Here is a 10705-nt window from a genome sequence, read left to right on the forward strand (position 1 = left end):
GCAATATCAAGGACAGGAACTTACTTTTATTATAGCTCATTCATTATATACTGGACACTAAGCATGTTGCTTGGCTTATCTCGTTGAACAACCTCAAGGGCCAAGATATTATTATTTATCTCGAGTTCACAGAAGAGATAACAGGCTTAGAGAGGTTAGGTAACTTGCCTAAGGTCATCCAGGCCTGACTTTGGGGGTGGGGGTCAGTTTTATACTAAGGTATAACTTACATACAGGAAAACTCACCCTTTGTTGTGTACAACTCTGTGAGTTTTTAAAACACAGATGTGTAACTGCCACCCCAATCAGGAAGTAGAAGGGTTCTATCACTCCCTAAAACAGGCCGGCCTCCTGCCCTCCACGGCCTCGCAGGCAGCATTGGCCGTGATCTTACAGATGACAAAATGGAGGTTGGGAGAGGTTGTGGTGTTGCCCAAGATCGCTCAGTCAGTAAGTGACAGATCTGAGACTTGAACCTTCATCATGTGTCTGCTAGTTCAGCTGCCTGCAGAGTGTAGATTCCAAAATCTACAGAGCACAACCCTCATCGGGTGGGGATGTGCAGATTGGGAGCCCGTTGCTCTAAGATGGAGCCTCAGGAATCCCCTCACTTCCCACCGCTCACACCGGTACTTAACCCAGCACCCACCCTTCCAGAGCAGCTAGGGAACAAAGAGGGGCCGCATTCTGGAAGGCTAAAGAAGCCACAAGTAAAGAGAATGGCAGCCGCTGGGTCCAAGGAGCAGAGTCTAGAGGCAGCTCAGGGTCCGAGTCCAGACTAGGTTGCCCAGCGCCTTGGTGCGCCTCTGCCCTCCAGCTTGGTTAATGAGTTACTCTCCTAGTTAATTCCCCTGCACGTCGGAGCCTGGCAGAGCGAACCTTTCCAAGCTCCTCGGTCCCGGCGCATGAATTAGCATAGATTACTCCGCTTCCAGGGCTTCCGCGTGCGGCCCCTGACTCGCTAGAAACCCGCTTCTTCCTCGTGGGGGCCCGGGAGAGGCTTGGGGCCAGCGGCGAACAGGCGTGTCCCACTGCCGCCAAGAAGGCAGCCACCAGACTCTCTCAGCCTCGCCCACCTGCCAATAACTAGAGCCCTTTGGGGGTAAAGCTGGCCCCCTTATGGCAGTTTGCAAGAGGCGGGTGGCCTGCTTCTTGGACACTGGGAGCAGCCTGGGCCCTCTGCCCCGGCCGACTGTCCCTGCCTCGGGAGGGAGGCTGAGGGTCTGGGCTCCAGACTGCTCACTTCATTAGGACACTCTCCAGACACATCTTGGTCAAAACAGGAGAAAGTGTTTAAGGTGGTACCAATAACACTTTAGTGGTCTGCCTGAGAGTTTAGAAGAGGGGAAACTATCTCGCACCATGGCGGGCCTCATCCCACCTCCCAGACCCTGCATGGAGCCCCTTTGCCTTCGAAGTCATCTACTCTCATACCCTCAGCCAAGATCACTAATACTGACCGTGCAATAAGTGGTCATTCCCTGCCCTGCAGCCAGGGTGGGGCTTTTAGTGCCCTCGGTTTCCCACTTGTAGTCTAAGGCTGAGTTTGGAAGGCCTGGCCTGTGGGCAAGCCTGAATCTCCAGCCCTCCTGGAACTCCTTCCGTGGAGAAAGGGGTCCTCCTCCACTGGCTCCAGGATCGGGGATCTACAACCCACCTAAATCGGGTATTTCTTTCTGGGAACCAAGGGCTGACCTCCACCTCCACCCCAGACTGGCTGGCTAGCGCAGCCCAAAGGCTTCCACTTTTCCTGGTGGCTTCAGGCGCCCTGTTGGCCTGGGCACAGTGGGGCTTGTGTCCCTACAGCCTATCTGAGGGAAGGATTTCTGAATCGGGGACAATATTTTTGGAGGTCCATGGTTCAGGACCCAGGGAGATACTAGTTAAAATGCAACCCACCCCAAGAGGCTGGATCGAGCACCCTGTATCCTTGGGCCTGGGGAAAAGGATGGGGGGATGCCACAAAGCAAGGTTGAGAGAACCCGCTAAGGGTGAAAACCCAGCCAAGACCCCTGCCCAGAGCTGGAGTCAGAGAGCAGAAGCCTGAGGTAGGGGCAGGCTTCTTGGGGCGTGAGTATAGAGCTGAGGGCCATGCCTGTCTCGTGTGTGGAAGTGTGTATGTGTGTGTGCCCTGGGAAGCTTGGGGGAGGCAGCACGCATGATCTCTGCTGGGTCCTCACTAAGATCAGGTGCCCAGACAACACCAGAAAACACACTCCTGACTCCTCTCTTGCCTGGAGTGTTTTCCGAAAGGGGTTTTGGATCCTCCTCCCATCCAACCTCCCCCCCACCCCCAACACAGACTATGCCTGGAGTAAAGAAGAAATTGACACAAACATAAATACACAGCAGATGAAACCACAGAGGACGTGGGAGACCCTAGGGCAGGGAGAGGGTAGCTGGGAAAGCAGGGGCACATGTCCCCAGACCTGGGGACCTTTGACTGATGAATCTGGTGGCACTGAAGCCTGACTTACAGGACTTCCCTCTTCTCCCCCTCCCAATCGACATTTTTTTGGGTCTCACGGCAACCTCATCACCAAACACAGGCATTTCTTCATCCTTAAGCGAAGTGACATGGGCCTCCAAGTAAGAGATTTAAAGGATGCCAGATTTTTTAAAAAATCATTAATTGTAAACGTGCAAAATACCTGCTGGTACTTCACTTTAGAAGAATGTAATTGGCAAAAAGAAAAAAAAGAGGAAAAAAGAGGCGGCTGATGAATAGATAATAGATCTTTAACCACCAATAAACAGAGAGCAGCGCCAGCAGCCTGGGGGATGTGATCATAATTATGCCGCAGCGTGAGCCAATGGGGACGAGGGAACTCGGCCCTAAAATCATCCTAAAACCGAAGGCAAGCACGAAAATGCGGACACGGCCTGGGACTGGAGAAGCGATCCTCACTCCCTAATCGCAAGCCCTGGGTTTGCACAGCAACCCGCCCCTAGGACGACAGATGGCAGAATAATAATAGAAATAGTGATGATGATGATGATGATAATAATAATAATAATAGCAATAATAAGAATGATAACAACACTAACAAAAATAATAACGACAACGTAACGGTAATAGTAGTATCACATCAGCCGCTCCCTTGACCTTGGACCCCCATTCCCAGATATTGGGACCCCTAGTTCCCAAAAGAGCTGTTTGGGGGAAAGAGATGAGCACCCTCCCAGAGAGGAAAATAGAGAGCCTGTGGGCAAGTTGGAAGCCCACCGCCAGGGCAGGGTCGTCCACTCCGGTCTCAGCTTGGAAACGAACGGGCCGAGTCAAGGATCGTGAACTCAGGGACCCTGGGACCTAGAGGCTACGCGTGGTCGGAGGACCCCCATCCCCGGCCAGACTCCCTCCTCACCTGGGAAACCTCCGGGAGCTTCGCTGGGGGTGGGAATTGGTCTAACCCAACGGCTCCGTTAGCCCTCGCCGGGAACCAACCCCTGCTCGCTTACCCTCGAGTGCTCCCGGGGCGATTCCAGCTCCCCTGACCCGCGCCCGCGGGGGGCAGCAGCGGCATAGCGCTAGGCGCGAGGAATATGTGCATCAGTGTGTCCGTCTGTCCCCCCAGCTCGGGCTCAGCAGGCTCGGGATCCAGGGGGCCGCAGCAAAGGCGGCGCCGCTCGGGGACTCTGCAGGGACCGGGGTGCCCCGGAGGGAATGGTGGTGGTGGAGAAGTAGGCGGTGGCTGAGGGGGAGGAGGTGGGGAAAGAGGAGGAGGAAGAAGAGGAGGAGGAGAAGCCAAAGGAAGAGGAGGAGGCGAAAGAGGAGAAGAAGCCGCCGCGGGCGCCGCGGGAGCAAGTGAGCTAGGAGCGCGCGGCGACGGCGCCGAAAGGCCGGGCGGCCTGGCGGGCGCAGGAGGCACGGCCGAGGCAGCGGCGCCGACTCCGTTCCACTCTCGGCCTGGATCCAGGCCTCCGGGTTCCCAGGCGCTCGCCTCCTTCTGACGCACTTTAAAGAGTCTCCCCCCTTCCACCTCAGGGCGAGTAATAGCGACCAATCATCAAGCCATTTACCAGGCTTCGGAGGAAGCTGTTTATGTGATCCCCGCACTAATTAGGCTCATGAACTAACAAATCGTTTGCACAACTTGTGAAGAAGCGAACACTTCCATGGATTGTCCTTGGACTTAGGGCGCCCTGCCCGCCTTTTGCAGAGGAGAGAAAACTTTTTTTTTGCCTCCCCCGAGAAACTTCCCCCCCTCCCGCCTCTAACTTCGATCCCCCCCACGCCATCTCGCAAAAAAAAAAAAAAAAAAAGAAAAGAAAAACAAAAGAAAAAAAATTACCCCAATCCACGCCTGCAAATTCTTCTGGAAGGATTTTCCCCCCTCTCTCCAGGTTGGGCGCGTTTGGTGCAAGATTCTCGGGATCCTCGGTGTTGCCTCTCCCTCCCCCTCCCCCCTTCTTTCCTTCTTCCTTTCCTTTCCTTTCCTTTCTTTCTCCCTTTCCTCCCCCACCCCCATCCCCACCCCCACCCCCACCCCCAACAAACAAGTCCCCAATTCTCGTCCGTTCTCGCCGCGGGCAGCGGGCAGCGGGCGGCGGAGGCAGCGCGCCGCGGTCGCCGGGAGCTGGGAGCCCCGGGCGCCCGCTCCTCGGCGCAGCATGTTCCAGCCGGCGCCCAAGCGCTGCTTCACCATCGAGTCGCTGGTGGCCAAGGACAGTCCCCTGCCCGCCTCGCGCTCTGAGGACCCCATCCGTCCCGCGGCGCTCAGCTACGCCAACTCCAGCCCCATAAACCCGTTCCTCAACGGCTTCCACTCGGCCGCCGCCGCCGCCGCCGGCAGGGGCGTCTACTCCAACCCGGACTTGGTGTTCGCCGAGGCGGTCTCGCACCCGCCCAACCCGGCCGTGCCCGTGCACCCGGTGCCGCCGCCGCACGCCCTGGCCGCCCACCCCCTGCCCTCCTCGCACTCGCCACACCCCCTCTTCGCCTCGCAGCAGCGGGACCCGTCCACCTTCTACCCCTGGCTCATCCATCGCTACCGATATCTGGGCCACCGCTTCCAAGGTACGTGCCACGTCGCGGGGCTGCAGCGCTCTGCAGCCCGCACTGCCCTCGGCCTGCTCTGGGTGGGCGCCCGGCAAGGCCTGGATGGAGGTTCCTCCGGTTCGCCCGCCCGCGCGCCGCGTTTGGAAACTGGGCGGCGAGGAGCGGGGCACGGTCCCTAGTCTCCGAGCTGTGGCCGGTTTGGGGTCTGGCCACGGCCGCTTGACCCTTTAGAGAAGGGCGCAGACAGAGGAGTTGTCCCCGAATGCTCTCGGGTCGAGGCAGGCTTTCCTAGCGTGCTACGAGTGCCGGCCGCCAAGGAATCCGTGGCCCGCGGGGGTCCCCGGGTTCTCTGTCTTCCCGGCGATGCCCTCGCCGCCCTGGCTCCGAGGGGCGCGGACAGGGCCCGGCCACCAGGTTCGCTCTCGACTGCGTTCGACCCTGTTTACCATCCACTCCGCGCCCCTGCATCCTAGACCTGCAGCTTCTCGGTCTCTGACCCTCTTCCGGCGGCGAAGAGACCCTCGCGTCCCCAGAGCAAAGTCTGGGAGTTTGTTTTATCCTGCTTACTCTGGAGGCTCAGGCGGGGCGGGAACCCTTGCGGGTAGGAGCCTCCGAGGCTCAGGACTCTCGCCGTGACCTGCTCAATTCGGGCGCCGAGCGGCCACGGCGAAGGCAGGTTCGGTCTGGTTTTTGTTTTTCTTTTAAAAGAAATGAACCGGGTCGGAAGACGGGCTGGAGGAGATCTGTTTGGGTGTTTTCCTTTCTTGCTATTTTTTGGATTTGTGTGTGTGTGGGGGGGTGGGGGTGGGGGGGGAGTGGAAGGAGAGTTAAAACTCCAGAAAAAGGGGCAAGTAATTAGTTTAGCGATCCGAGCGGGGAAAAGACCTACCTCCCGAGGCCGCTGATCAATACCCAGCGGCTTGCCCATTCATTAACCCTTGGCGTTCCTGCCAGAGCCTAGAATGGGGTAGATTCCCGTCCTCCATAATTAAAGAAACCAAACCAAACAAAAACAACGTTTTACTCTTATTCCCAGACCGGAGTTGCCTCCATCCCTGCCTGGATTGTAGGTTTGTCTTTCTTTGGGTTTTGGTGAATCGATTTCCCACCCTAAGGAGTGAATCCGAAACTCTCTGGCTTTGCTCGAAAAGTTTAGGGTTCCCTTTCCTCATTCTCTGGCAGCCACGCTCTTGGTCCCCACGCCAGGCCTGGAGTAGCCAGGATCTTCTGGGGCCGCGGACAGTTCCATCGGGTGACCGCAGCTCCGTACTCCCCGGCTTTCGATGCCTTCGCTCGAGTCTCCTAGTTCTCTGGAGCAGGGCAGCGGGAGAACGGGGCCTCGGGAGGCAGCGGCGGCAGAAACCCTGCGCACCCGCCGGCGAGATTTCGGTCTAGGCCGGGCTGCAACGACACGCCCGGCCTCTGCACTTTTCCGGAGGAGAAAGACTTAAGTACTTTAAAAATAAGTCCCCGAGAAAACTCTAGGATAGCGGTTCGTCGCCTCTTCGCCCCTCACCCCCGGGGCAAAGTTCTACCAGAGGTTAGAAAGAAGAGACAGACGTTTCTCTGGGTCCAGGGCGCCAATCCCCGGGCCCTGCCTTGCCGCCCCTTCCTCTGTCCCGGGCGCCTGTTGCGGAAGTGGCGAGGCTCGTGGGGCCCGGGCGGCTGCAAAGCCCGCAGAGGTCAGGAGCCTTGGGACTCGACCCGCCGGGACAGCTGCTGCTGGGTGCTGCACAGCTACGGCCCCGGCGGAGCGGGCCAGGCAGCTGGAGCGGTGTTCCCTTCGCGCGTGTGGAGGGCTCTGGGTCCCCGTGGGCCGGGCCGCACGGGCTACGTACGCGGAGGCCCTGAGCGCTGTGCCGGGTCAGCCCGGCTCGGGAGAAGCGCGCGGACCTGGCCAGGACAGCCCCCTTCAATGGGACTTCTGTTGTGTCCCCCGTAGGGAACGACACAAGTCCGGAGAGCTTCCTTTTGCACAACGCGCTGGCCCGCAAGCCGAAGCGGATCCGAACCGCCTTTTCCCCGTCCCAGCTTCTGAGGCTGGAACACGCCTTCGAGAAGAACCACTACGTGGTGGGCGCAGAGAGGAAACAGCTGGCGCACAGCCTCAGCCTCACGGAAACTCAGGTGAGCGGGCCCAGGCGCGGCAACCGCATCCCAAATCTCTGGACACACGCAGCCCGCAAAGTGCGGAGGGCTTTCGGCAAACAGTCCGGGAGCTGGTTCCACGCCCAGGCTCAGGATATGTAAGTTTTGAGGTGCTCTTGGCTTCCCTGGGCTCCAGCACGGGACTGTAGGAGATGACCCGCCCGAGGCTCTGGTGGGGCGGGCGGAGACGGGCTGAATTGCTCCTTCTGTGCGGCTGGGCTGGCCTTGCAGCTCCTGGCTAAGATACCTCTGCACTTTAGGTGAGACTTTCGGTGGGAGTCTTGGGTACGCGGCTGGGATCCAGGAAGGAGAGTGCCGCGGGGTTTTGGGGTGTTTGGGGCTCTAGGCTGGAGAGAGAGCTGAGAGTGGGTTAGGGCGAGCTCTGTGCACCGGGGGCTCAAGGCTCACAGCAACGGCTCCAGTTATTCCCCTTGAGGGGATCGGAGAGTCAGACCGCCGAGCCGGCATCCTGGGTGCGTCCCTAAATCCGAGAAACAGAGCTAGAAGGCTTCGGGAGAGGAGCTGCCTCAGGGGGCAGACCCTTCCTGCGCAACAGGGTCCCGAGGCGGCCAGGTTCTGGCCTGCCCCGGGGCGAGGAGGGGGCTTAGGGCTACAGTAGGCGCTACTGTACGCGGAGCCTCAGGGCGGGGTCAAAGTTCCCGGCAAACAGTAACATTTTCGGGCAGATTAAGTTGTAACACTTTTCCTGGGAGGCGCAAAGAGGTCGAGGCTTTTGTTTTAAAACGTCCCCGCGGACAAAACCGAGGAGGGCCTCGCGGGTTGGTGCGGGGCCCGGCACAAGGCGCGGCCCGGCTGATTTCTCCTGGATCGCCGAGTCGGCCGTGGTCTTTGTCCGCCTCGCTGCCCACGCTGCCTGGAGCCTTTGTGTGCGTGTCAAGCCCCGAGCGCACCGACGCGCGCCTTGGGCGAGCGCCGGGGAGAAATGAACCGTCCTCCCCCTCAATTAGCAAACTCAAAGCAAATTAAACTCAGCCGTGTTCCAGCTCGGCTTTTTCATGGGGGCACTTTGGGGGATTGGGGGCATCCGGGGAGAGCAAGCCGGGACCTGGGCCTGCCGACTCAAAGGAGAAAGCGGAGCGGACTTCAGGGGCCTGGGGTGCTGCTAGCAGAATGGGACAGCCCTGGTGGCATGGGAGGTGCAGTCATCACCATGTTCCTCACCTGTACCTCACCGCTGAGAAGCTTGGGCAGTGTTACTGTCTGGTCTGGTCACTGTATGGGGCCCCATCACCAGCTTCCCCAGGGACTGGTCGGGATAGCGTGTGAGCCTCACCTCACTGCTCCCCAGACTTCTAGCAGCGCTCCGAGGAGGCCAGGCTGCCGGCCCCGCCCTGGTGGGAAGTGATGTGATGGGGTGAGAGCTTGGCCCTGGACTGTCCTGGGGCTGTTCAAGAGGAGGACTGAGGGGCTCTTCCCTTCTCTTTCACAGTTTTTCTCTTACTTCCCCTTTATCTCACGGTTTTTCAGAAGCTTTCACTTTTGAGCCTCTTTTCCTAGCTGAAAAGATACAGCTGGGTTGGTCCCCAGGGCTGTGCACCCCATCATCCCCCCCACCGGTTTCCCCCAGCACCCCCCCCCACACACACAACTGCTTCTGCTCTCACCTGCAAGAGTACTGGGCAGAGAGGGGAAAGCTCAGGCCAATCTTGACTGCCTACCCAGGGCCCAGGCTTTGCCGAGGAGGCGCTATATTTAGGCAGCGGCTGTGGGAAACTGGCAGAAAATAGAAAGCACATTCGGCCCTGCAGGAGCTGCAGCAGTGGGAATGAGATCTTCCCTGCACTAGTTAGGTAGAGGGAGTCAGGGATGTGTCTCTTTTAATTTTCCCTTATTTATAATTTTATAGGGGTTTCCCAGTGTTTGCCAGGCTTTTGCACTTAGTGGGATGTGGGTGTCCCGAGCAGGACAAAGTGAGAAGGGGACACTCTGCACTCTGGGCCTCGGGGCCAGGGGAAATGTGCTCCAGGAGGGCCAGAAGGGGAGGGAGCCAGCCTTCTCTCCGGCCCCGAGATAGGAGCTCTGTTCCCCGAGGGGAGGCCGTGGGGAGGTCGGCTAATAGGACACGCAGCTGGGGTACTGGATTTTCGTAGTCTCAGTCCCAGGTCCGGGCCAGGCAAAAGAGGAAGAGGTAGGAGGGCGCTGTGCAGGAACTATAACGCGCCCCATCTGCCTCTCCTGCAGGTAAAAGTATGGTTTCAGAACCGAAGGACGAAGTTCAAAAGGCAGAAGCTGGAGGAAGAAGGCTCAGATTCGCAACAAAAGAAAAAAGGGACGCACCATATTAACCGGTGGAGAATCGCCACAAAGCAGGCGAGTCCCGAGGAAATAGATGTGACCTCAGACGATTAAAAACACAAACAGAACCCCTCAGAAACGGACAACACGGAGCAAAACAGAGACAGGGAGAGGAGGGGAAGAAGAAAAAACCCTACAAAACAAAAACAAACCACACACACATTCACGGAGAAGGGGAGAGGGAGTCAGAGAGAGGGGCGGCGCGACGCAGACGCTGGGCGGCAAGAGCGCGGGGTCCTGATCCGAGGCCGCGCCGAGATGGCAGAGGACGGAGGCTCCTTGATGAACACGCAACCCTTGTCTGAAGAGGCAGCTTGTGAGAGACAGACAGAGACAGACAGAGAGAGAGAGAGAGAGATCCAAAGGTGGCAAAGCCGAAGGCGCTCTGGCAAGGGGAGCTGTCAGTCAAAGGCCAAACCAGCGAGACAAGATGATTGGCAGGTATTCCGGTTATCTCGCAGTCCGATTTTTTTAAAAAAATGATGATGATAATCATAATGATAAAAGAAAACCCCCAACCAGGCACAGGACTTTTTATTTTGCACTTCGAAGTGTTTTTTTCCCCAATCTTTAAAAGTAATCAGTGATAATAACCGTTGGGATTCCACATCCAGCCCCATCCCACACCTGTTCAAAAACTTGAATTGCATGTAGCAGTTGTTGGGCGAATGGTGTCTTAAGACAGAAAGTGAATTGTAATTTTCTTTTCCTTTTAAAGACAGGTTCTGCGTGCTTTTTATTTTGATTTTTTTGCAAGAAATGTGCAGTCTGTAAACACTTTTTGATACCTTCTGACGTCAAAGTGATTGTGAAAAAGCTAAATGAAGTAGGCTCAGCGATAGCGATCCTCTTTCAGAGAAATGGGGAGCAGGATGGGGGGCTGGGGGTGGAGGGGGAGGGTGCCCACAAGAGGAGTCAGGACTTGTACTGGGAAAAAAAACCCTAAATTAATTCTATTTCTTGGACATTCCTTTCCTAACATCCCAAGGCTTAAAACCACGAACTAAACTCCTTTTAGTGGTTGAAGGTATTGGCCGAGTTCAACCATTTGCCGTAAATAAAGGCCATTCCAAACTTTCAATCTATCTATTGCAAAGACTGAAGGACTGTAGTTAGCGGGGATGATAAGTGTGGCCAAGAACACGGCAGCAAGTTTTCAAGCACTGAGTTTCTATTCCAAGATCATAGACTTACTAAAGAGAGTGACAAATGCTTCCTTAATGTCTTCTATACCAGAATGTA

General features: G+C 57.1%; 1 protein-coding gene across 2 annotated transcripts; it reads left to right on the top strand.

Annotated features, from left to right (window-relative positions):
* Positions 1–4500: 4500 nt before the first annotated feature.
* On the top strand, positions 4501–10337 carry EMX2 (empty spiracles homeobox 2). 2 transcript variants are annotated; one of them, XM_060125613.1, is made up of 3 exons: positions 4512–5017; positions 6942–7126; positions 9350–10337. In XM_060125613.1, exons 1-3 carry the CDS (start codon positions 4612–4614, stop codon positions 9515–9517), a joined length of 759 nt encoding a protein of 252 aa, XP_059981596.1. In that variant the 5' UTR covers positions 4512–4611; the 3' UTR covers positions 9518–10337. The 2 variants fall into 2 exon arrangements, with proteins under 2 accessions (XP_059981597.1, XP_059981596.1); XM_060125614.1 differs by lacking the exon at positions 6942–7126 and having other exon boundaries at positions 4501–5017; positions 9350–9453.
* Positions 10338–10705: the final 368 nt, after the last annotated feature.

This window comes from Lagenorhynchus albirostris, chromosome 16 (assembly GCF_949774975.1).
Source record: "Lagenorhynchus albirostris chromosome 16, mLagAlb1.1, whole genome shotgun sequence".
In the NCBI taxonomy this organism is placed as follows: domain Eukaryota; kingdom Metazoa; phylum Chordata; class Mammalia; order Artiodactyla; family Delphinidae; genus Lagenorhynchus; species Lagenorhynchus albirostris.

Coding starts and splice junctions, on each gene's coding strand:
- EMX2 (XM_060125613.1), top strand. CDS start 4,612: ATGTTCCAGCCGGCGCCCAAGCGCTGCTTCACCATCGAGTCGCTGGTG. Junction 5,018..6,941: donor TCTGGGCCACCGCTTCCAAG/GTACGTGCCACG, acceptor TGTCCCCCGTAG/GGAACGACACAAGTCCGGAG. Junction 7,127..9,349: donor TCAGCCTCACGGAAACTCAG/GTGAGCGGGCCC, acceptor CCTCTCCTGCAG/GTAAAAGTATGGTTTCAGAA.